General features: G+C 35.1%; 2 protein-coding genes across 2 annotated transcripts; one reads left to right on the plus strand and one right to left on the minus strand.

Moving 5' to 3' along the window:
• Nucleotides 1-8,397: 8,397 nt before the first annotated feature.
• Nucleotides 8,398-10,828, minus strand: LOC111878153 (uncharacterized). Its single transcript, XM_023874665.3, has 3 exons — nt 10,531-10,828; nt 9,050-10,432; nt 8,398-8,765 (listed from the first exon to the last, which is right to left on the minus strand). Exons 2-3 carry the CDS (start codon nt 10,385-10,387, stop codon nt 8,742-8,744), a joined length of 1,362 nt encoding a protein of 453 aa, XP_023730433.3. The 5' UTR covers nt 10,388-10,432; nt 10,531-10,828; the 3' UTR covers nt 8,398-8,741.
• A 10,059-nt stretch (nt 10,829-20,887) lies between these two features.
• On the plus strand, nt 20,888-22,480 carry LOC111878154 (uncharacterized). Its single transcript, XM_023874666.1, has 3 exons — nt 20,888-21,235; nt 21,563-22,004; nt 22,215-22,480. The coding sequence occupies exons 1-3, from the start codon at nt 20,888-20,890 to the stop codon at nt 22,478-22,480; spliced, it is 1,056 nt and encodes a 351-aa protein (XP_023730434.1).
• The last annotated feature ends 4,822 nt before the right edge of the window (nt 22,481-27,302 follow it).

Here is a 27,302-nt window from a genome sequence, read left to right on the forward strand (position 1 = left end):
ACTAGATTAGAAACTTCTATGCAAAAGGATGTTCAAAGAAAGTACTTTGAGTGAGAGACATCACATCTATGGAATTGTCTTGTAATAATCTCCGAAAGAAGACTTTGTAATATCATTGGCAATAGTCTTAGTGACTCTGGGGCAGTGACATTACGAAAGGATAGTTGCATAAGAATGTTAGAATCTAGCATATTCTATAAGTAACAAGAATTTGATATTCTTTAACTTATGAAAAACGGATTTGGAGTTGTGAAATGAGAAGGATTGGAAATGTGTTCAATGTGATCTATTTCACAAAGTAAGAACCATAGGTAAACATTGTGTGCATGCTAGGAGCATGGGACAAGTGTTGGAATTCAAGTAAGAAGTTGATTACCCGAAACGACAAATAATGAGTAATCGATATGGTGATAAATAAAAGGAGTTTTATTTATACTCAAAGGTTTGAGGCCGTATGAGATTAGTATTATTCTTGTGTTTCACATTTGCATGTTTTGACTTCTAGAATAATTGAGTTTATTAAGAATAATCGAATTATTCAAACGGGCCACAGTCGTTCATATGTTGGAAGTAGGCATGAATGAAGACTGTCGTGAATTGGTGTGTGGAATGTCTAGAAAAGTATTAGACATAAGCAAATGTTTGCTACAACATTCATGAGTGCTTATGAATGTGATTTGAGCATTGGATTAGACCCACGCTCACTTGGATCACTCCATGGATTGTATCACGAGTGATTGGTGAGACGATAACATCTTATATTCTTGAAACCGAGATGTGTGAGTTGTATCTTGCAAATCGGTTGCACATTGATAATATGTAAACGCACCAGTAACTTGGTGTTATAAAACATATTGTTGTGTGTGATTCGGTGCGTGAGTACAAGCAAGCATTGTATCAAAGTTTACCTGTTCCTTTTATTCAAAGTAGGATAAAAGCGATATCTTTGGGCCCCTCGATGGTTTAGTGATGACAAACGTAAATGCTCGGCCGGGCTAGGGCTAATTTGATTTGTTCAATTAGTCTGTCGTCATAAATCAGAAATCGAGATATAGTACAAAGAGAATGATTTGAAATCATATCTCATATGATATCTAGAATGGAGGAATATATGATCCCTTATCTAAGGACACGCGTATTTGATATGATCAGAGTTGACAGTGGCTTTGGAAAGTTACGATTGCAGATCGGGATCCGAAGTCATACGCAGAATAGTTGTTAGACTTATCCAAGTGGGAGACTGTTGGATTAGTGTCTAAGTCCATAACTATTTTGGTATGTACTTGACCCGATGGTGCATGGTCCTTTTGGGTTGCCTTCACCAAAGCAACTTGATTGGAGAAATAAATAAAGAGAGAGAGGTTATTATGATTTATTAATATGTTATAAGAATAATATATTAAAGGAGAAATCATATTTGTTTAATTAATATTGGTCAATAATTAATTAAGAATTAATTTTGTGATCAAGTGTAATTAATTAAACTAGAGGGGCTGAATTGTAATTATGTGATAGTTACAAAATAAGGTAAGGATTATCTTATAAGTATGGTGGACGAATTTAAGGTTGGAAAGCCTTAGAATTCGAGTATGATAAGGATTCAAGGATTATCTTATTGGTTGCTTAATGGATAATCAACTAGATAAGGATAATGACTGAAACCCTATCTCTACACTTATATAAACAACCCCAAGGTCATGAATTCGTGTATCCCTTCCCAAGAAGTCCTAGATACGAATTCTAACCTTCCTCCTCTCTCTTTATACCTTCTCCACTTGCTTATGGTGTTTGTAAGCCATTAGAGGAGTGACACTTGTGACTCTCTGCTTTCCAAGGTCAATTCAAGGAGGAATTGGATTGTTATTGCTATATAACAATCAAGGTATGTTCTTAAACCTATTTACATGTGAATTCTGATTTCCATATGCTAGAATTAGGGTTCAAAGTCTTGGATTCAAAGTATGTACAATAGAGAAACCTAGATCCGAGCTTTAGGGTTTGTATGAGCACATAGGATGTCTTATGACCAAAACCCATCATTATGGTGGTGATGTTGGTCGTGTGTGGTGGTTTAAGCTAAGAAAGAAGAAAAATGGAGTGAGAAGGGATTGAAGCTTGATGTTTATGTGTTTTGTGAGTGAAAATGAAGAGGAGAACCTCTCTTTTATAGCTAGGATGATCACACACAATCCTTTGAGCTCCATGCTTTGAAAACCAAGCCAACACCCAAACCCTCATTACCTTGTACTTAGAATATTAAGTACGCATTAAGAGTGATGGCGAAGGTGGTCACGTGGGAGATAAGAAAGAATGAAAAGCTGGAGATTTTTTTTGTTCCTCGTAGCCTAGTGGGTCCTACATAATGCACACCCTTATTAAATGCCCAAAACCTAGGTTATTTTGGTGTATCGAGATCCATGCATCGAGAATTTTTTTTGAAAGTGTTGTTAGATAGAGTTTAATCCAAGGATTCCAGAACATCAAACGGATTAATTTTTGGAGTTACGGAACTCCGGGAAATTGCATTCTACGTTTTGCGTCTAAGCGGCTCGCGGTGTCCGTTTTTGCAACTTTTGTAAATATTTTTGCTAAAAATACTTCGAGTGTCGATTCAATAATAGACTATAGTCTGATTCCAAAAATGTTCTCGGAAATCCCATCGGCAAAGCGTAAGTGTCTTAACGGATCGATTCGGTTTTACTTGATTAAAGAAAAAATTTGTTTTACTATCTGTTTTCTTATTTATATTTTCGGAAACAGGGGAACATGTACTATAATATTTTAATGTTTGTTTTGCTTAAAACTGCTTAGAGCAAAATGTCAGTTTTTCAGACGCATTAATTAGCATTGCCGTTTGAGCGTTTTGATTCGGATGATAGTTTATACATTTGGAAGTAATGTATCATCTGACGTCATATAATAATTGAAATAGACTTATTTATTTTACTTTAGATGCACTAAGACTGAATGAGTTAAATTACAAACAAATTTATTGTAATTTAGTCGTTCATAGTCTATGCCCTAAATTTCGGGATGTCACAGTACCATTTAGCTTGACTGTAATTAAAGTAGTCACAACATTATCAGATGGATGTGTATAACTAGGATCATCAAAATCAATTACTTTATTTTTATTTGAACCACCACCCTCATCAGTTGGACCAACCATTTAACCATTTAAACAAAGAAAGAGAAAAGGAATTAGTGAAGACTAAATGAACTAGATGGTCACCACATTTGTTGGGAGCCCAAGCTCAGTCAACCACTTTTTCCAAAACCAAATAAAAAGTAACAAGTAGAGAGTATATAAGAAATTATACAGATAATCACACAAGAATGCAAGTAATAACTATCGTACATAAGACACAAGGATCTCCCACAATCAATGTTTTAAAAACCGGTTTTTTAGTTGAACCGGTATGATGACCGGTTCCTGGTTCAACCGCCGAGTGAACCGGTTTCTCTCTCTCTCTCTCTCTCTATATATATATATATATATATATATATATATATATATATATATATATATATTTCTATTTTCCTACACACACATACATATATAAATTATGAATTTGATGTTTATAAGTTCAAACATTAAAAATACACATAAAAACAAGTTGTAAATAAATCCAAATACATTAAAATAACACATAACCATAAGTTTTATTGTTTTACATCAATCCATATACGCCAAAAATAAAATAAAATATAATATCGAAACGAAATATAATTTTAAATAAATACAATCACATCAAAAAACTTTATAACATTTACCATATGTTTTATTTAGAGAAAACTAAATAGATTTGGAAAAAAATCACCAAAGTTTATTATGTAAATGGTTCTTTTTCATGTGTTTTTATTCAGTTTAACTGGTTTATTTTGACCCGTTCAACCGAGTTTTTCTAAAAACCGGTCGGTTCAATCCGGTTCATGAATCAGTGTAAAACCGATGATAATTAAACCGCTTCCTCCCCCGATTCCTGGTCCAACCGGTTTGACCTGCCGGTTAAAACCGGTTTTTAAAACATTGTCCACAACTAAACTAAGAAAAAAGATAGAAGAGAAAAAGAAGGATCTCACAAAAGGTCCTTAAGCACATTTGTTGAGATAGGCTCGAGATCAGATGTTTTCTGATAGAGGTTTTTGTTAACAGATGATAGATTCCTTTCTTTTAGAGTTATTTCAAAACTTCTGTTCTCTTTCAGAGTTAATCAAAATCTATCAAGTCTTAACGGTAGGCAATAGATCGTGGCAATTGACAAATTAAACCACCAAAATGAAGCTCCTGCAAAGCAAGCCAAGAAACTCTCAGTAATTAAGATCTAATAACAAAATAAAGACTGTATGAACAAAAAAACACACTAGATGGACATCGATGGTGTCAGATCTATATTATTTTCACTCGGAATCTCAGATTAACTCAATAGAAGTCAAGAAACTATGATTCAGAGGAAACAAACAACGATTTAGAAAAGAAACAAGGGTGGAGTATAAACACTAACCTTTAGAGTCACCGTCGCTCGAATCGAAACACGATAATCAGAGCAAATTATTCAATCGGAACTCGCTCTGATATCATTTTAGAAAACACAACAGAGAATCATAACATGACCCATCTATTTTACTATAGACTAGAACGTCATACATCAAAAAAAAAAAAATACAACGTAAACTCACTACAATTCACTCAACACTTAATTTATAAAGATTACTTATATAAGAACAACGTATTCTGAAATATGCAACGAAACCCTAATCTCGAGAGTGAGAGAAGAAGACGTGAGCTATCTAAACAAAATGAGATGATTGTGATCGATGAAAACCCCAACTACACATAAATATCTAATTTTACACTTAAATCCACAAATAATAAAAAATTACATCCAAGTCCCTACATTTTCATAACCTGCACAATATAAAAGTCTTAAATTTTTAATGAGTAATTGGAAAAAACCATAATATTTGTTTATTATTGCTATGGCCACAACTTTCTCGCATAATTATTGTTCTAACACATTTAACGAGTTTCATGGTTAACTTGGTTAATTTTTTTTTACAAAATCAGTCATAAAAAGTTCAAATTTGGTCCCTGAGGTTTGCAAAAAATTACGTCATATGTTTTTTTAACATTATTTTTCGGGTTTTGTATATTTTGTATACTTTCGGTTTTTTTTTTTATAAATATATATACATTTTTTATTTTCTTTTTTATATCTATTTTATTTATTTTCATTTTTTAACTTTATTTTTCAACCGTTTGATTTTTTTTACCTTTTGTTTTCTATTTTTTTAGTGTATATATAGAGTATATTAAAGTTTTTTTTTTTCATTTTTCTTTTCATATTATATTTTTAACATTTTTTTTCTTACTTGTATTTCAATTATTTGTTTTTTTTTTTTTTTTTTTTTTTTTTTTTTTTTTTTTTTTTTTTTGTATTTTTAACTTTTTATTGACCTTTTCCCAAAAAATGTAAAATGTATTAATATATTAGAGTATATTACAATTTTGATAATTTATAGTTTTTGTAATTTTTTTTTTATTTTTATTCAAGTAAATAAGATAGTTATGTTTATATTTGTAATATCGGTCCAATTTATTTTCTTTTTATTCTTTTTTTCTCTAGTGCTATTATATTTATGTTATGAAAAAATGAAAATTAAAAAAAATAGATTGTTTATTGAGATTTAGTGTTGCAATGTGTTATATAATTTGCAAATTAAATCATATTTTTATATGTGATATCAATAGTTTAAATTCAAGATAATATTTTTCAATTTTATAATAGACTAAAAGAAAGAACAAAAAATATAATAATAGTCGGTCTCTATAAAAAAAACTTATAGTAATTTAAATTGAATTCAAGTTCTTGAATCTAAATAAATAAAAACATTAGAAAAGACATAAATAACTAAAATAGAAAAAAATATAGAAAACAAAAGGTAAAAAAAAGGTTCAAATTGTTGAAAAATAAAGTAAAAAATGAAAATAAATAAAATATATATAAAAAAGAAAATAAAAAATGTATATATATTTATAAAAAAAACCGAAAATAAATAAAATATACAAAAAACAAAAAATAATGTTAAAAAACCATATGGGGTAATTTATTGCAAACCTCAAGGACAAAATTTGAACTTTTTAGGATTGATTTTGTAAAAAAATTAACCAAGTTAACCATGAAACTCGTTAAGTAGGCTAGAACAATAATTCTGCGATAAAGTTGTGGCCATAGCAATAATAAAAAAATATTAGGGCTTTTTCCAATTATGTGTTAAAAATTTAGAGCTTTTATAATATTAGTCCCACAAAATATTAACCAACACAAACTAACATTTATAATTAAAGATAAATTCAAGTTTGAAAATAGACAAAATTACATAAATGGTCCTCATGGTTGACAAAATCGACCAATTATGGTCCTTATGACAAATTCTTTACACAATTGGTCCCTGTGGTTTCAAAATATTGCAAAGACGGTCCTTTTGACTAACGACGTTAACTTTTTCAGTTAAGTCCTATATGAAATGACATATTTGCCCTTCATGCATAAGGACGCTTTATGTAATATGTTTCTACCACAGAGACCATTTATGTAATTTTCTCTATTATTTATTATTTTTTTATTTATTTTAATTATATATTTAAGGATTTAGATTTGTTTAAATTTATTGTTTAATATATATATATATATATATATATATATATATATATATATATATATATATATATATATATATATATATATGCTAACATTTTTTAACGTTTTACTCAAATTATTTTTTCTAATCTTTTTGACATTTTCTTCAAGTAAATTTATTAATGTTTTTTATTTTGACGTTTTATTCGAATATTATTTATTTATTTATTTATTTTTTTGACGTTATGTTCGAATAAATTTTTCAACATATAGTATGTTTATATTTGTTAAAGGATTTCACGACTATTGTAATTATAATTCGTAACTTAATTCACTTTTAATTATGTTTTCAATGTGAAATGACTTGGTCGTTCTCGGCAACGTTGTGAGGCGGTCTCAGCTTAGCCTATGTCTACCTAATCTATATTAATCATATTCACGTTTAACAAACATTTTACACTTTTTTGTAAAAAAATATTAATAAATTAGTTTACAAAAATAATAATTATACAACCTTATATAGTTGAAAAATGTATTCGAACATAACGTCAAAAAAAAAAAAAAAAAATAATATTCGAATAAAACGTCAACATAAAAAACATTAATAAATTTACTTGAAGAAAATGTCAAAAAGATTAGAAAAAATAATTTGAGCAAAACGTTAAAAAATGTTAGCATGTATATATATATATATATATATATATATATATATATATATATATATATATATATATATATTAAACAATAAATTTAAACAAATCTAAATCCTTAAATATATAATTAAACTAAATAAAAAAATAATAAATAATAGAGAAAATTACATAAATGGTCTCTGTGGTAGAAACATATTACATAAAGCGTCCTTATGCATGAAGGACAAATATGTCATTTCACATAGGACTTAACTGAAAAAGTTAACGCCGTTAGTCAAAATGACCGTTTTTGCAAGATTTTGAAACCACAGGGACCATGTGTGTAAAGAATTCGTCATAAGGACCATAATTGGTCGATTTTGTCAACCATAATGACCATTTATGTAATTTTGTCTTGAAAATATAATCACATTTATTTCCCAACATCCTATCTCATGCTTTCTTCAGCATACCACCATCACAAGGACCATTCTACATCATATCCAAAAAATTGATTCCACTTCGCCCTCACCCTTTCATGAAAACCTTATTTCACTTTCACCCTTTCGTTGGCGTTTCACCGTCTATCTAGTTTGCTCTATCATACAAGACAATTTATTTAAATGGATTAAAAATATAAATACCAAGTTAACCATTCCATAAATGATGGTTAGCCATAAATTATGATGGTCCACAAATGATTTTCCTATTAGTTCTAGCACCAAGGCTTTGTTTTATACGCATAATCTATATTATTTTTTGAACTTATTGCAATTGGTGTTTGGTGAGACCACAAAAATAACTTAAGTATTAACTAACTTAATTATAAGCTAAGTTTTTATAAGTTACTCAAAATAACTTATTGATAAGCTAGTTTATAAGCTAAAAACTATTTTTTCTGCCAACGCATGGCAAACAAAGCCCAAGTAAAAAGTCACTTATGATACCATAATGTGATTCAAAATTGATTCACAATAAATAACAATGAGGTCCTGCGATATCAAGTGTAACACCAAGTTAAAAGTCCCTTAAATTATATGGCTCACGATGAATTTTCACATCAGTTTCAACATCAAGTCAAAAGTCACCAACGATTGTGAATTTCATTGAAAACTATCGTAAACTTCATCCTCAAACCAAAATGTTGTAATAAGAAACTATATCGTAACAAACACAATGAAAATATTAATATAATCTGCAAGCAACAATAAGTTTGACAAAGCAGCATTATTATATACAAGTGTATGAAACTTATACTAAATACATCACTATAATTGTATACAAGTCACTAGAACAACTTACAATCCTTGTGTTAAAAGACGTCAACACAGGAGGTTCCTTGACTTTTGTGTCTAGTTGGCGAAGATACCTTTTTCATGACATGTCAAAAGTTGCAGTAAACAACAAGTATTCTCTTACTTGGTAAATTATGTTGTAAGTAGCCATTCTTTGAGCTTGAAGGAAGTGGTCAAAACCAGAAATGCATCATTGCCTGTGTGTCGATAAATATCAACAACCGTTAATTAGCCATGATCATATAAAAGAGCGCACAACTTAAGGCGTATAAAGTGATGAAACTTTTCATTTAGCTTGTTTGATAAAACTGAACCATTTAGTGTTAGAATCATTCAAACCTCTTAATGGTTAAGAGCTTAGCCATTCAAAGGCCGAATAAACAATTTGAATACTAACAATGACATATTCATAAGCGACAAGGTTTTTATAAAGGGCTTTAAATTCTTACTTTCTATTCATATGAGAAAAGTGATTACATACCTCTCTAAGTTGAAGCATGGGTAAGTCGCAATTTGGAGAAGACTTGTTGACTTTTGTGTTTTTGCTTCTAATATCCGATTGTATTGAATTTAATTTGTCACGAATCTCATACAACAATCTCAATTCTTGTCCCTCTTGTCTTACATTTTGCTCTACGTTTTCATTTTCAGTTTCAGCCTCAGCCGCCTCAGCTATCTCAGCAATCTCAGCAGCACACGTGGCATGCCGAAATAGCGCCATATGGCAGTCAACATTAATACCATCTCCAGGCAAAAACACCTTTTTGTCTTTATGTTTCGGAAGTAAAGGCTTTTTCCCTGAAAAAAATTCTTCCTTTTCATATGATTTTACAGGTTCTATATGAAAAGCAACCAACTTTTTACTTTTTTCATCATCTTTAATCGATTTCTCTTCGTCTTTCTCATATGGTTTTTCATATCCCTTAATCTGAGGAACTTCAAAGACATCATGGACACTTGTCGAACATGTATTGGAAGATACTTTTTCATCTGTCCACTTTTGGAAATTCATTGCACTTTGCGTTCGATCCAATTCGTTAAGTTTAGAACGAACTGATGAAGATCTTGAAGTTTTAGCAAACGAACAAAAGTTCTGCTCTCCCGCCATTTCTTCTACTAATTTATCTAATTTTCGTATTTGTTCCAAATACGAATTGATATCGACAGATGTAGAACCTTCGGTCTTCAAACCAAATTCAAAAGCTTGATTATTTTCATCTTCACGTTCACGTGAACTTTCTTCCACTATTTTTGCAATCGTATCAGAATCATCTTGTATCGATCTATCCCTTTTAAGAGTAGCAGTACCCTTTTTCAAATTTGATAACTTTAAACGTTTTGGAGGTGGAGTGTTCTTTTTGGTGATACCATGAACATCTGAGCTTGTTTCCCCAACTAGGGTTTCATTTCGTTGTAATAAATTCTCAGGGAATTTGAATTCGTTGGCTCCAAGATCATCGATTCCTAAGCTTACTAGCTTGTAACGATAGGCTTGAACTTGGTAATCTAAAGAAGCGATTTCCATTTCTTTATGGTACATAATTTCTTCAAATACCTGGAAAGATTCCTCGGCATGATTCATTTTCTCCTCTGCTAACCTTTTGTATTGTTCGGCTTCCATTTTTACAGCGGCTTTTTCTCCTTGAAGACGAAGTATCATGGATAATGCTTCACTGGCTGCGGTAGCAGCAGCTTCTCTTTCAACATCCAATTCATTGTAAAGTTTTTGGAGGAGGCGTTGTTGAGCACAAAGTGCTTCTTTTAAACTGTTGCTGGTGGGTTCAACCGCTGTTGGTGGATTCATGTTGTTCTCATTCATTGATTATTGTGTTATGAATTGAAGAAGAAACCAGGAAAACCGATGCTGATGAGAAAACAGGAGGTACCCAATAAGGAAATCAAACACATTTTCACCATTAATGACGAAAACCAGATATATGGTAGACGTTAGAAATAATGTACCTGGTTGCGCCGATGAAGATGAATGTAGGTCGAAGAGAAAGAAAACGAAGGGTAATCAAACAAATATCGATGAACTTTGTAAACGTCTCTTGTTTTTGTTGATTTACGAGATAACAAGAGGCAATGATCGTTGGGGATTAGGTCTCAAAAATTAAGGATTTGCTGATTGCTCTTATATCAAAAGCCAACCCCCATGGATCATGGGTATGGCTTTTGATTTTACCTTGTAAAAGAATCTTTTTGTTTCCTTCAATACATGCGATAATCCGAAACTCTTTAGGTGATCTTGGCCCTACTTTTCTTAAATCTTGCATATATATCTTATGCATACTGTACAATTATCCGTGATGATGGTTTTGATAGATTTGGAATTGCAAGGTAATAGTCTACGTGTGGGGTTGGGAGTAGTTGTAGCAAATATGGTGGTCGTTAGTTACTTCTTTGTAATTTATCCGTTTTTTTCTCGAAAGTTTTGATTCATGGTCTATTTAAATCATTCAATTTCGAGGTCGGTGGACCAAAACTAAGCATGCTTTTTATTTAAATAGAGCAAATTATTTGTAAAAAAAATATGTAGAAATATCAATTTTCGATAAACGAACTTATTACTATCATACATCGATGGTTTTGTTCTTTCATGATAGACTAGGTTCATTGCAATGTGGAGTGCAACTTCATTGTCCCACGTTAATGGAATGACATTTTTTTGAACCGTCAAATACAAATATTATAATCTACTCCTAAACTAACACATAATTCCACTTATATCCACCACGAGACTTGAACCCTCAACCTCAAAGAGGAAGGGCACCACATTAATGGAGTGGCATTTGATTGTTTGGAATCTAAGTCTAAGCCAACTCAACGGTAACTTCGAAAAGTGTAGTTTCCATTGCTCTATATTAGACTTAAGTTGAAGATCATAACACAACACTTTTTCTCTTGGTTCTCCACGAAACTGGTGCACCACAAGGCTAAAAAATAACATGTGCATGATAGTCAGGTAGTTAGAATGACTCAAGCCAACTTGCATCACAATATGCCATAAGATCAAAGCTTCCACTTGATGGTAGAAATAAGCATTGTCCCAATGTAGTTTTAAGGTATCGAAGAACATGAAATGTAGCTACATGGGCAAAGGTCTAATGAAAATCCACACCTTCAACTTGCGTATAGCCTTAGATCGTTCTACTTTTTTCATTTGGTTTATATTTGCAGTTTGACTTTATTACTTTCTAACCAGCGACATAACCATTATGTTCCAAGTTCCATTGTCTTCAAGAGCTTTCCCCAATTTAGCTACATGGGCAAAGGTCTAATGAAAACCTACACCTTCAACTTGCATATAGCCCTAAATTCCAACATACACCGGCAAGTGCTCTTTTTAGTAGAATTGTTGAAGATATGAAAATGCATTTTGACATGACGGTTCATCAAAATGCAGTTTTTGAGTGTTTACAAGCACCACATGCTCAAGATTTTCTTCTAGCTATCCTTATAGACGGGCTTGACCCACATATGTCTTATGTGGAGTATAACACCATCCTTAAATATCGGCTAATGATTCCTATATTTCCAGCTGACGAGATGTGTCCGGTGTACCATAGGGCGTGTTTGGACTCTTTTGGAGAGCATGCAGTTCATTATAAAGAACTTTTGGGGTTCAAATACCAGCACAATATGGTTAGGGATGTTTTGTTTGACATATTTAAGCGTGTCAGGGTTTTTGTCAAGAATGAAGCACTTGCGAATTTCTTGACTGACTCGACAGAAAGAAGGTCAACCCTAAGACCGGCTAATGTTTTGGTTTTAGATGGGTTGGAGGGAAACACGCTTGTGTGGACCTTACCGAGGTATCCCCTCTTGTAGGCTTGAGGGTGGGGGTTTCAAGGCGGGTCATGTTGCTTTAAAAGCTGCCATATGCAAAGTCACAAAATACGAGATATCGTGCTTGGAAAATCAACATGTGTTAATACCATTTGCGTTTGATACGTCTGGCTTCCTTGCACTGGATGCGGTGGAGCTTCTTAATAGAGTACAACGGATCATGCATAACAATGTTATATCCCCTATATCTATAGATGTAGTCTTCAAAAGAATTGGTTTTATCATACAAAAATGTTTAGCGGCACAACTTGTTGCCCGTTTACCTTCTTACTCTTTGTGTTGTGATAACTAATTTATATGAAATGGAAAATATTCTCAAACTAAAAAAATGGTTTATATTTGATTTTATAAACCCAGTTTGACTCTATTGCTTTCTTACAAGTGGCATTGCCATTATGTTCCAAGTTCCATTTTCTTCAAGAACTTAGATTTCTTTGCTTATTGCCTCATGCCAACTTTTAGGCTCATATAGAGGCATGATGGCTATTAGAAAAGCACAATAAGTTTTTGAAAATTTAGCATAAAATACATTGGGCCCATGTTAGGTCTTCATGGGATGTTTTTAGTTTGGCAACCCATTATCGTAGTTTGCTTGGGCTCCATCCTCATAGTTTTCACAAATCTATTGAACCATGGCAAAGAATCCACCAAGTGTCCATTTGCAATGGTTCGATGACCTTCATACCAATCACCAAAAGGAAATTTATATATAAAAAGGTAAAATTGCGACTTGTCTGTTGGCTTTTCAAATTGTTGAGTTTGTACCTCTTTTGTTCCACAAGGCAACCTATGAACATACATAATCTCCGATTTTCTCCAAATTTATATCATTTGTACAAATTGTCATGTGCCTAGATAAGGCAATCAAAGTCTAGGAAGTAGGGGAAAGTGGGTGTACAAAATTCCTTACCCAATAAATTTTCATGAGGTGCCTTGTTCTCAGGAAATGTTATCAACAACTGATTTATTACATATTCCTTGGATAAGATCATAAAGAGACCATAAGTTACTAAGACTTAGGAAAAAATTTCCTAAGTAAAATGCATTCATTCTACAATAATGTGCTACATCCGAAAGAGTTTTTCCACTACATTTCTATCTCAAAACTACATCAAAGGGCTTTCCCCTTTGACCCATGCCTTTCATCATGTTTGGGATGACACTCGTTTTATACAACTGTACACTTTGCACTACCAAAAAGTTACACCATATCATAATTTGATCCTTTTTGGAACTCATGTAAATTCTAATTACACTATTGTTTGTTTAAATATCAAATCATGAGGATACAAAGTTGGGGAAGTTTCAACTTGCAATTTATATTCAACAATGATGGAAAAGACTCAAAAGGACAAGGCAAAGGAAGGAAACAATCGTATTTCTAGAAAAATGCAACAAATCAATGTTACCCTATATGTTATTAGCCCACGTGTTTATGGGCCCTTTAAGGTTTTATCTTAGCTAGTATTTATTCTCTCGTTTCTTCTTTGTAACCTTTATGCTTTTCATTGAGAACCTTGTAATTTCTCTCTTTCAATAATCATATGGAAATATTATCATGGTATTAGAGTGGAGGTTTGATACATTGTTAGAAGGTTTTCTAGCAGTCATCTGTGCCCTTTTCGTTTTCAATCTGTTTGATGCTTCTTCGTTGCCGATGTTTGTTTGTTTTTTGGTATTCGTTTGATGTTGTTGTTTGATTGGTTGCTTTTGTTGGTTTGTTGCTTTTCTTATCTCATATTGCTTATCTATTGTTTTGGTTATTTATCGTTTACCAACATGACTGGAAAGGATGATTCCTTTCAGGCAAGTAGTACTTGAGTAGATGGAAAGAATTATACGTATTGGAGTTATGTTATGAAGAACTTCCTTTGTGGGAAGAATATGTGGGGATATGTCACTAGGAATAAAGCTAAACCCTCAGTGCCTCAAGCTGACAATTTTGATTTGTTGGTTGATGCTTAGGAGACTGATAACTCGAAGTCATTACTTAGATTAACAATTCTGTTACACGGTCTATTGGTATGCAGTTGGCTAAATATGACACAACAAAGGAAGTCTGGAATCACTTGAACAGATTGTATACTCAGTCCAACTTTGCTAAACATTATGAGTTAGAATATGATATTCGTGCTCTTCGACAAAATGACCAAAGTATTAAAGATTTTTATGCTGCTATGTCTGATTTGTGGGATCAATTGGCTTTTATCGAATCTAAAGAGTTAAAGATTTTTAGCCTTATATTGCTAGGAGGGAAGAACAATGTTTGGTTCAGTTTTTAATGGCCTTGCATTCTAATTTTGAAGGCCTTCGTGGAACGATTCTTCATCATTCCCCCTTCCCTCAGTGGATTTTGTTGTTCATGAGCTGATTGTTGAAGAAACTCGTATCAAGTCTCACACGGATAAAGGGTTTAAAGTAACCTCCATTCCTACTTCCACTCCTACTGTGCTTGATGTTTCCCCTAATCAGTCTCAACAAACTCCAACGGTTGCTTATGATGAGTGTGTATTCTGCAAACAGAAAAATCATTGGAAAGCTCAGTGTCCATTGTAAGTTAACAAGGGTAAATCTGGCTAGCCTTAGTTGGGACAACATAATAGATATGATCAATAGAAGTTTCAACCACATTCCTCTGGCACTCCTCCATGGACACCTCGTCCTCCACAGTTTGTTGTTGCTGCTACACCACCAGTTGACACAGAATAAATCGGAAACATGTCGCCATCTGTATTGGCTCCTAAGGTTTTTGAGAGTTTCAAACAATATTTGGCCTTTAATCCCACTGCCATGTCTGCATCTATGTCTCATGTTGGTCCTACTTCATCCAGTACCTCAGGTATTCCCTCATCTTTGTGGATTTTAGACTCTAGTGCAACCCATCAAATGACTCCTCATTTGTCATCATTTACTTCTTTGTCACATGTGTCATCTATCTCTGTTATGTCTGCTAGTGACAAATCCATGCTAGTCGAGGGTTTTAGGCTTGTCTTTATTTCTCATATCACTCTCCCTGACATTTATTACATTCCCAAACTTACTTTGAATCTTGCTTCAGTCAGTCAGTTGTGTAAGTCTGGTAATTAGGTGTTCTTTTCTGATTCTATTTGTGTCATACATGATTAACACACCCAGAAGGTGATTGGGATCGACCGTAGGGTGGGGGAACTATATGTCTCAAAGGTTCTGGAAGTATCTGCAGTTGCTGCCTCCAACATTGATTTGTCTTCTTTCCATGTAAGTCCTTTGTCGTCTGAGTTTTATCTTTAGCATTCTCGTTTGGGACATGTATCTATATCAAGTTTGAGTTTTCTACCATCTACTGGTGTTTTGGTTCATTTGAACACTTGTGATATTTCTGATTGTAGTGGTTGTAAACTGGCAAAATTCTCTGCTTTATCTTTCTGTAAAGTATGTCTTGTTCTACTGCTCCTTTTGATATTATTCATTCTGATGTTTGGGGTCCTGCACCAACATCCATAATGGGTGAGTCAACCTATTATGTATCTTTTATAGATAATTATACTCGATATACCTGGGTTTATCTTATGAAACACAAATATGATTTCCTTGGCATTTACAACAATTTTAGAGATCTTGTTTAAACTTAACATTCGGCTGTGAACAAGTGCTTCAAGTGTGACTTAGGGGGTGAATATACCTCTAATGATTTTACTTAGTTACTTGCTTCTAATGGTACCATACACCAATCATCGTGTACTGACACTCCTTAGCAAAACAGTGTGGCAGAATGAAAACACCGTCATATTGTTGAGACATCCCGCTCATTGCTCCTGTCTGCGCATGTCCCTAGTGCCTTTTGGGGAGAAACAATCTTACTTGTTGTTTATGTGATTAATCATATCCCTACTTCATTGAATTCATGAATGTCTCCTTCTGAGAAGCTATATGGTCACCTACCAGACTACTCAGCCTTATGAGTTTTTGGATGTACTTGTTTTGTTCTTCGTCCTCATTTTGAGAGGAACAAGTTGGGGCCGAAATATGCTATTTGTGTATTTTTGGGGTATGGTGTTGGACATAAAGGATACCGTTGCTATGATCTTATGAGTAAGAAATTATATGTTTTCCGGCATGTCACGTTTTTGGAACATATTCCTTTCTACTCGATTCCTGCTACAGCCCATAATGTAACAAAGTCAGACCTTCTACATAATGATACTTTCGATGAGGAGATAGAGGCTTGAGACCTATCTATGCAACCTGATCCTTCAGCTCATGACACACCCACTTCTTCAGAGAGTTCCTCGAATCTTCCTGCTCCCGAGTCTGCTCCTTCTAGTGTTGAAATTGAAGATCCACCTCTACCACCACCCCTCAGGAGGTCTACTCGTCCTATAAAGTCAACCAAGCTTCTAGATTTTGCTTACTCTACATACTTAGGACCATTTGCTTCATTTATAGTGAACATCCATCATCTGTCTGAACCTGAATCATATAGAGAAGTTGTATTAGATCCTCTTTGGCAGAATGCTATGTTTGAGGAACTCATTGCTCTTCATCAGACATATACATGGGATTTGTTTTCCCTTTCTCCTAGAAAACATAATATTGGTTTTCGTTGGGTGTACAAGATAAAAAAAAAAAGCTGATGGGTCTATTGAGTGGTACAAGGCCAAACTTGTAGCAAAAGGGTATTCCTAATAGTACGGTTTTGACTATGAGGAGACCTTTTCCCCAGTGGAAAAAATGACGACAGTCCATACTATGATTGCAGTTGCATCCGTTTGTGTTAGGTCTAGAGTGTTGCATCATATGGGCTTAGTGTCGTTATTTTGTTTACCTGGTTTGGGCCTGTCCATGGTTTATCATTAGGGTTAGCGTATATATTATGCATGCATGTATATCTTTCACGGGTAGAGATTATTTATTGCTTTTGCATTGTAACCCTAAACACACCTCTACAGTCGAATTTCTTCATCGAGCTCTTTTGAGTTGTGGGTTATTAATCATTCGACACCATTTGATCCATTCTTGTGTTCTTTGATTACTTCATTCTTGTTTTTCTGTTTAGAATCTATCGATCTGTAACTTATTATTCTCATCAATTGGTATCAGAGCAGGAGATTGTGTAATATATATGCATCTCTTCTGTTTGAAGAATCCATTAGGGTTTCCGCTTTTATTGAATATATAGAAGCCGTCCTCTTCTTGTCGAAGGTGTATCTGGTGTTCGATAAAACCCTAGTTTCAACTTTACAAGTTTGATTCAAGCAGATTAAAAGAAGAAGTTTGTCATCATGTCTCACGACGATTCTCAAGTCAATCCAATCAACATCTCCAACAGTATAGGATCCACTATGAGGGTTCCCATTCTCTACACTCAAGATTATGAAGTATGGGTGCATCACTTTGAAGACTATGTCGTTGGATCTGAAGACAACGGTTATCTCATCTGGGAAGCAATAACATTGGGTATGTTTGTTCACTCTGGAACAAACCGAACGGTCAAGACTCAAAAAGAGTATAACCAACTCTTGGCGGACGTATATAAGATCCCTCAAGACGAAAAAGACAAAGTGTTATGCAATGTTAAAGTCATGAGGATGATAAGATTTGCTTTGCAATCTGACACTTTTCGTATGGTAAGTGCATGCACAACAACTAAAGAAATATGGGATAGGTTGAAAGAATTATATTAAACTGATGAGGATCTAGAGCACTCGATCCAAACCCTACTGCTCTCCGAGTTTGGTGCTTTCGAACAAAAGTCTGAAGAGAAACTCATTCAGACATTCGATCGGTTCAACCATTTGCTTAGCAAGATGATGAAGTATGGTATTGAAAGGAAGGTGATCGAACAAAAGGTGAAATTCATGAATGACTTAAGGCCCGAATGGATGGCAGTGGTCTCGACCGTGAAGGCTCATAAGCAATTTAAATCATATTCACTAGCGAAACTGATGGGTATACTCAAATCTCATGAAAGCGTGGTGACAAAGGAAGCGGAGGTAATTTCGGGCGTGGGTTCACTGGCCCTCGTTTCTAAGAGCAAGAATGTAGCAGACGAAGAGGAGGAATCTGATATGTCAGAGTGTGACCTATCCAATGAAGAATATGCAATGATGGTTACAAACCTAAAGAAGTTTGCTCGCAGAAAGTTGCCGGTCAACAAGAACCGAAACTGGCAGGGAAGCTATAGGTCTTCTGAGAATAAGGTGAAAGAAGAAACCAAAAACACCTCTCAAAAGGATGATGAAAAGAAGGAGAGTAAAATTGTGGGAGACTCTAGGTACGATTGCAACTACTGTCATGGCAAGAACCACTTTGCCAAGGATTGCATGCTAAGGAAGATGGCTGAGAAGAAGGATGGTGAAGACGACGAAGCTTACTACATGAGAAAGCTGGAGGAGATAAAGAAGAAGAAAACAACTAACGTCTCTATGAATGCTTTAATTGTGCAGAAACATGTTATTGATGATGATTTTGGTGGAGTAGAAGTCTGGACTACAGACTTATGTGGTGAAAGAAAGAGTTGTTGAGTCGGTTGGGAGATGCTTAATGGTAACAACCGAAAGTAAGCATGAGAAAGTGAAGGAAGAAAAATGTTTCACTGCCAAGCCTGTGAGTGAAAAGATCAACGATTGCGATCAGTTGATCAAAAAAGTACAATCTATCCTAGAATCACTCAAAATACCAGTAACAAACTATGATCAAGAACTAAATAAATTAAAATTCAAGTTTTCTAACTTAAGTGGCAGTCTTATGCAAACTCACTTAGCAAATTCTAACCTAACTAACCAACACAACAGGGAAGCTTCCAAGAGTGAGGAAAGAAGAATGTGGATTCAGCAGAAGGAATTAGCGTTAGTTAGGGCTAGGGATGAACTTATTTATGTGCAACGAGACAATTTGAAGTTTTTGAAACAAAGAATTGTTTTCTGTTTAATTGCTAAAGGCTTATATACTAACATCACCCAGTTACATCTAGATTGTGAGATAGGTAAAAAAAATTCATAAAATGATTTTGCCCTTCCTAGAATTTAAGGAAGACGAAGTCATTGCTGAATGTGAATCAATAATGTCCTCATATGAGATTTCAGTAACCTAAAAATATGGACCGGACAAAATTGAATCTTTCATTGACTTTGAAGAACATAAATCCATGCTTAAGAATTTACTGGACGAAAACGCTAAATTAAAAATCAAGACCGAGGACAATGAGATGAGCGAAATCTCCGTAGAAACCACTTCTGAATTCTATGAGGACAGTGAGATGAGCGAAATCTCTGGAGAAGACGAGGTTGATTGTTCAGAATTTTTTAAAAGCGAACCCGAAGCAACAAAACCACTCGTAGCCGAAAATTTGGTTGAATACGCTCGGGTGTCAAAGTACAAATCCAAGAAACTCAAAGAAAAGGTTGTTGTTTATCAGAAGGTGCAAACAACTCTAAACCAAGTGTATGCAGTCACTGGAGTAACTAAGAAATAGACAACGGGGTTGGCGTCCATGGTTGACAAGGACAACGTTGAAGGTTGCGATAACCACTTCTGGTCTGCTCCTATCGACAACGCAGACGAAACAGTTGGTTTGTTAGAGCAAACCTCATGGAGAGTTAAGGGACAATACATTCCTGAACCCCTCAACAAACCCTCAAGCTTTGATAAACCTAGTACAAGTGGTACAAAATATATACCAAGCGAACCACTGAAAGTCTCCAGTGAATCATCAACAACAACCAAAGCTCATGAGAAGAAAACGAAACCTAAGGCCAACATTCATTTGAATCAAGAGCAACTTGTTGAACAGAAACGCCAGAGGAACAAAAAATACATGAAGAACCTCAATGAAAGAAAACAGTTTTGGCAATCATAAAATCATAATTATGTTCACTCTAAAAAAGCTTCTAATCTAAAGATGAAAAAGGAAGCACAGGTGAATCACTGCCAGTCATGCAGTCAAGTGAACTGAAGGACCTGTTTCGGTCCCAACTCTTACTACGCTCAAAACCGAAAGTCAAGTTTCGGTCCCAACACAAGAGCTCAGAACCAAAAGTCAAGTTTCAGTCCCAACACAAGTTCTCAGAACCGAAAGTCATGTTTCGGTCCTAAATCTCATCCACCTCACTCTCAACCAAAATCCAACTCTATGAAGGATATCAAATGAAAGGGAAAGTTGTACTCAGATTCTGAAGTCCAAAATACCAAAAAGTCAGCTAACTCTAGGACTCCAAAGAAAACCTCAGATGAGAAACCATCTAACAATAAAACGCCCCTGATAAAACAAGATAAAAATAAAATCAAAGTTTACACCATCAAACAAAAAGATGAAACCACTTTAATAAAAAGAACATATATTGTTGATCTTTCGGTTGCAATTCCCTATTCTGTAAAAGACTCACAAGGGCCCAAGAGACTTTGGGTTCCTAAATCTGCTTAAATTTTGCAGGTTATCAATGACGAGCAGTTTGACGAAGAATGGTATATTGACAGTGGCTGCTCTCCTCATATGACAGGAAGGAGGGAAGAGCTTAGGGAGTTTTGGTCCCTTAAGGGTGGTAGATGTGTTAAATATGGAAACAACTCATACGACATGATCAAAGGGTATGGGATGATCACCAACGGAGAATTCTCAATAAGAAAAGTAGACTACATGGAAGGACTACAACACAACCTCATCAGTGTTTCTCAACTAGTCGTGGGAATCGGTTTGAAAGTATCATTTGATGATGAGGGCTCAGAGATAATTGAAAAGCGAACGAAGAAAATTCTGTTGAAATCTGAGCGCAAAGGGGAAATGTATCTTCTAAATCTCAACCCGATAAAAGGAAAGCCAACAATATGCTTGCTGTCGAAGGCGAACACATATGAAAGTTGGTTGTGGCACCGAAGACTATCGCACCTGAACTTTAAAGATATAAATAAGCTGGTGCTTGGTAATCACGTGCGTGGACTTCTTGTTCTTAAATTTGACAAAGAAAACCTGTGCGCAGCATGTGAGATGGGCACGCAAAGCAGAAATAGTCACCCTTCTCGTATCAATACAAAAATTATCGAACCTATTGAACTACTGCACATCGATCTATGTGGTCCTTCATCTATCGAAAGCATTGGTGGTAGTAAGTTTATACTTTTAATTGTAAATGATTTTTCACGCTTCACCTGGGTTTTCTTTCTTAAACAGAAATCTGAGGCGACTCCCAAGCTGATGGTTTTTATCAAGCAGGTGGAGTTGCAGCTGCGAAAGGTGGTCAGAAACATAAGAAGCGATAACGGTCTGGAGTTCAAAAATAAAGACTTTGAAGAGTTTCTGGATGAAAAGGGAGTAACTCATAACTTCTCTTCTCCTTATACTCCACCACAGAATGGGATAGTTGAAAGGCGAAACCGTTCACAGTGTGAAGCTGCACGAACCATGCTGAGTTTCGCTTCTCTTCCATTATACTTCTGGGCAGATGCTATAGTCGCTGCTTGTTACACTCAGAATCGGTCCTTCCTTAACAAGCGATTTTCCATCACTCCATACACGATTTTGAACAATTGCAAGCCAAATGTAAAGTTTTTCCACGTGTTCGGTTTAAGATGCTTCATATTCAACTCCAAAGAGAACCGAAACAAATTTGATGGTAAGGCAGACGAAGGGATCTTTCTTGGCTATTCACTTACCTCAAAAGCATATAGGGTTCTCAATAAACGCTCAAGGAAAATTGAAGAAACCTACTATGTAACTTTTGATGATAATTACATGAAGAAGATTCAAGCAAGCGAAGGTTCAACAGAATAAATCTTTCCGGAATAAGGTAAAGTCTCTATTCCCATTTCCAATCTATTTGAAGAGTACATGCTGCTCTTTGATGAACCAGAGAGGGCGATCCATTCAGAAGCGAAAGCAACAGATAACGAAATCTATTCATTGAAGAAAATTATTGATGAAGCTGCCAAATACATGGAAAGCGAACCTCAACAACCAACCAAGAAGAAAACACAAAGCGAACCTACTGTAGCAAGTGATCAAGCAGCTGCTAATGACCCTCCAAAAGAAAGCACTACAATCCAGGGGGAGGGTTCGTCTACACCAAAAACTACCAACATACCTTTCTAGGGGAGAATCCATAAAAAACCCCAACCCATGAAGATCCATATGAGGGGGAGAGCACTGAATCTGACACAAGATTCAGTTTTCCATTTGAGGGGGAGAACGAAAATGCAAATGACGAAGGCAATCTGTCAGAACTAGAAGAAGAGGTCAATTTTGAGTTGGATCCTGCCTATGATCCAAATTACCCTCCTCTCGTTAAATGGACAAAGGATCATCCTAAAACTCAAATAATCGGTGAATCATATGAGGGAGTTCTCACACGCTCACAAATGAAAGCGAAGCAAACTTCTCTATTCTCTCAAGTAGAATTCTGCATGTTTAATTCGTTTATCTCTAAAATTGAACCGAAGACGGTAAATGCTGCTCTTGATCACTCTGATTGGGTGCAAACAATGCAAGACGAACTCCACGAGTTTGAACAAAATCGGGTTTGGAGGCTGATTCCCACACCAAAGGATGTATTAGTAGTCGGATTAAAATGGGTTTTCAGAAATAAGTTGGATAAAGAGGGTAACGTCATTCGAAACAAAGCGGGTCTAGTGGTAAAAGGATATTGCCAGGAAGAAGAAATAGACTATGAAGAGACCTTCACTCCAGTAGCAATGTTGGAATCAGTAAGAATCTTTTTGGCATAGGATGCACATAAAAACTTCGAAGTATTCCAAATGGATGTAAAATGTGCTTTCTTGAATGGAGAACTCGAAGAAAAGGTATACGTTGAGCAACCACCCGGATTTGTGAACGAGAAGCATCTTGATCACTGCTACATACTAGATAAAGCAGTCTATGGATAGAAGCAAGCACCGAGATCCTGGTATGAAACTCTAACACAATTTCTCAAAATGTCTAAATTCAAACAAGGTTTGGTCGACGCAACTTTCTTTCGCAAGAAAGAAGGCGAACACTTAATGATAGTTCAAATTTATGTCGATGAAATCATCTTCGGCTCCACGAATCCTAGCTTAACAGCTGATTTCAGGAAGTTGATGGAGACTAAGTTTGAAATGAGCATAATGGGTCCGATTAACTTTTTCCTTGGACTGAATATAAGACAGGGACCAGAAGGCATCTTCATTAATCAGGAAGCATACACGAAGACTCTGTTGGCAAAGTTTGGCATGACGGGAGATTCCAAAGTAAAGGTTCCAATGACATTTGGCACGAAGCTGACTCCATATCTTGAGAAACCGACTGTTGACGTGACTCTCTATCGTCAAATGATAGGGTCACTGATATATCTACCGGCTAGTAGATCGGACATTATGTTTTCTGTCTGTTATTGTGCCAGGTTTCAAGCAAATCCAAGAGAACCTCATATATGATTGCAGTGAAAAATATCTTCCGGTATTTGAAGCGAACCGCGTCTCTCGGTATTTGGTATACTGCAAAATCTGGCTTCTTTGTTCAAGTTTTTTCTGACGTTGATCTTGGTGGATGTGGATTGGACCGAAAGAGCACAACCGGCAGATGGCAGTTTCTTGATGGAAAACTTGTCAGCTGGCAGTCAAAGAAACAAACTTGCATGTCTCTTTCCACAGCCGAAGCTGAGTACATCGCTGCAGCATCCTGTACATCACAGGTTATATGGATACAAAGCCAACTTAGAGATTATGGCTTAAGCATGAAAAAGATCCCTCTTTACTGTGACTATGAAAGTGCGATTCGAATATGTCACAATCCAGTGCAACATTCCAAAACTAAGCATATTGCACTGAGATACCACTTCATCAAGGATCACGTTGAAGATGGAAATGTTGAAGTACACTTTGTTCGGTCATCAGATCAATTGGTTGACATCTTCACTAAGGCCTTAGCAGAAGCAAGCTTTAACAAAATACTCCAAGGCTTGGGAATGATAGAAGCTGAGTCAGTACCGAAACCCCTTTCGTCTCAATAAAAATGTACAAGCGAAATAGAGCGAACGCTCGGTCTATTTCGGCTCTAGAAGTTTTTCGGGAACCGAAATCTACCGAACGATCGGCCTATTTCGGCTCTAGAAATTTTTCGGGAACCGAAATGAACCGAACGCTCGGTCTATTTCGGCTCTAGAAATTTTTTGGGAACCGAAATGAACTGAACGCTCGGTCTATTTCGGCTCTAGAAATTTTTCGAGAACCGAAATGAACCGAACGCTCGGTCTATTTCGGCTCTAAAATTCTTCAGGAACCGAAATGAACCGAACGCTCGGCCCATTTCGCTTCATATTTTCTAAGGTATGGTTTCGGTTGTATATCTTTGTAAAACTTTTATTATTTTTCAGAAATTCCAAAAATCCAAAAATATTTTTTTTTCTTTTCTTTTGTTTTTATTATTTTTCAGATATAACAAAAATCTAAAAATATTTTTTTTGTTCTTAATATCCAAAAACTACAAAAATATTTCTGTGTGTTTTTTTAAAAATTTTATCTCTCAATTTGTACTTCAAGCTCACAAATGCGAAACATAATGACGATGGGGCAGGTATAGCATTCTTATCTATGTATGATATGTGCATAATTAGTTAATTATTTAGCATACATTTTTATTCATTTTTAACTAATTATGTGTATAATTTGGACAAAAGGTACTTAATAATGTTTAAATTTTGTTTTCAGTCCAAAAGACATGCTTGGGAGTGAAAGGGAACAAGGGGAAGCAATTAGAGACCAAAAAATGAAGAATGAGGGACAAAAGCCTTCTTACTCGGCGAGTTCACGAGCCTACTCGGCGAGTCCATTAGAATATTCCAGAAGATAAGTCAAGACTCCTGGTATGAGACGGATAACTACCATCTACTCGGCGAGTTGGGTCTGCTACTCGCCGAGTACACCCTATTTTGTGATAATTATAAATACCAAACTATTATCCGATTGGAGGGGACTTTTGACGTTTTTGGAGCTTCATCTGCGATTGAAGAACCCTTGGAGGAGCTAAGGAACCCTAATCTTCAATCCCTTGAAGAATCAAGGCAATTAGGTTAATCATTCCACTTAGCTTTAGGAATTAAGTATGTTTAGCTTAGTTAAATCTGCTTTTGAGTTTGTTTTTATCATGACTATGAACTAAATTCGTTTTGTTTCTGTTGGGGAAGACTAATTTACTCCTATGGTTTAGAATATACTTTTTGATTGATTGTTATTTGGTGATTTTATTAAATTAAGTTTGTTAAAGAACCTTATGCATTAATGACAACTATTTTCTGTTAATTGGAAGGTAATTAAGCTGCATGAACATCTCTTAATTATTAACCTCATATGTTATGAACACTTTATCATATGCTTAAGAGTAATGAATATGAAATTAAGATTAATTAGAGAATGGGTAAATTAATGTGTGAGCTTGTTTGAGAAACCAACAAACAAGAGGTTAATTGAAACACCAACTTGATTAACCAATTACAAATCTTATTTAATCCAAACAATTGAACTAGGGAATTAATTAGTTTAAACAATTGGCCACTGCTTGAATTGATTAATTGTCTAAGGGTTAGGAGTAATGAACATGAACCTAACCACTATAGTTGGTAACCAATAATAATTAATCTATCATTTAAATAACCATAAGAGTGAATTAGTTGAACCTAAACAGAAACCCTTTAATAAATTTGGTGAATTTGTCATTTGCTTTAATTGTTTAGTTAGTTAATTGTTTTAAGTGCTATGTTTAAGTTTCTAGTCTTGTAAAACTAGAGAAAAAACCCTTTACTTTTATTACTTGTTTAGTTAAAATTAGTCATTAGATTAATTTCCGTTCCCTGAGTTCGACACCCTACTTACCCAACTATATCACTAAAAGACAGGTTCACTGCCTTTGTGTGCTTAATTTATTAACTAAAAGTAGGATTAAAACTAACTCGTTTCACACACATCAAGTTTTTGGCGCCGTTGCTGGGGAACGGTTCTAAATAATTTATCTAATTTCTAATTTTTTCGATCCTTTGTGTGAGTTTTATGGCACAAAGTTAATTTATTGCAGATTAATAATTAGTAGTTAGGTTTTAGCATCTAAATTAGTTTTATTTCAAGTTTTGAACTCTTTCAAAAATACACTGCTACTCGCCGAGTGCATTCACACCTACTCGACGAGTACAACAGATTGTAGCTTTTAATTTTCGTTTTTTAGTACACCTTTTTGTTCTTTTTACGTTTTTATCTTGTTTATTTCAGGACTTTCATGACCAGAGGATCAAACACCCCGCTGGTACCCCCGTTTGAAGATCCTGAATCTGCATTGAAAAGGAACAAAGGAAAGGACGTGGAGAGCTCGAGTACACCCAAGAAGTCACCTTTGTCTAACTTGAAGACTGTTTTTGGGAAGAAAAAGAGCAGCAAAGCAGGTGCATCCAACGCATCTTTAGCAAGTGAAGAACCGATCAAGGAAGACACCGAGTACGACATCGAGGAGGAAGAAGAACTTACATACGGGCACAACTCCGATTCCGGCGACGAGTTAGCTCTTACCATGGCTAACATTGATGAAATCCCCATGGGGGAATGAAAGAAGAGGATGCGCGACGACGCTGGCTCGGGACTTGTGCAACCCTCAATTCCCGCGACTGCTACTTTTAAGCTCAAGGGGTCATATCCTAGCTTTACTTAAAGAAATACCTTTCTATGGAAAAGACCACAAAGATGCCTACAAGCATTTGGATGAAGTCAATGATGTAGCTCATTACTTCAATGTTCCAAATGTGCCTCGCGAGACTCAACTACTTCGCATGCTTCCAGTGACATTCAAAGGCGCTGCAAAAGACTGGCTCAAATCACTTCCCCCCGGATCTGTCACCACATGGGCCAAGGTGAAAGAAGAATTCACTGATCACTTTTTCCCACCTTCCAAGATAGCC

Source organism: Lactuca sativa, chromosome 5 (genome assembly GCF_002870075.4).
Source record: "Lactuca sativa cultivar Salinas chromosome 5, Lsat_Salinas_v11, whole genome shotgun sequence".
Classification (NCBI taxonomy): Eukaryota; Viridiplantae; Streptophyta; class Magnoliopsida; order Asterales; family Asteraceae; genus Lactuca; species Lactuca sativa.

Bases quoted from the DNA above. Each gene is read 5' to 3' on its own strand.
- LOC111878153 (XM_023874665.3), bottom strand. From the start codon at position 10,387: ATGAATGAGAACAACATGAATCCACCAACAGCGGTTGAACCCACCAGC. The intron at 8,766-9,049 runs GTATGTAATCAC...ATCGACACACAG, and splicing joins CCATGCTTCAACTTAGAGAG to GCAATGATGCATTTCTGGTT.
- LOC111878154 (XM_023874666.1), top strand. From the start codon at position 20,888: ATGACAGGAAGGAGGGAAGAGCTTAGGGAGTTTTGGTCCCTTAAGGGT. The intron at 21,236-21,562 runs GCGAACACATAT...TTTCTTAAACAG, and splicing joins CAATATGCTTGCTGTCGAAG to AAATCTGAGGCGACTCCCAA. The intron at 22,005-22,214 runs GTAAGGCAGACG...ATCTATTTGAAG, and splicing joins GAACCGAAACAAATTTGATG to AGTACATGCTGCTCTTTGAT.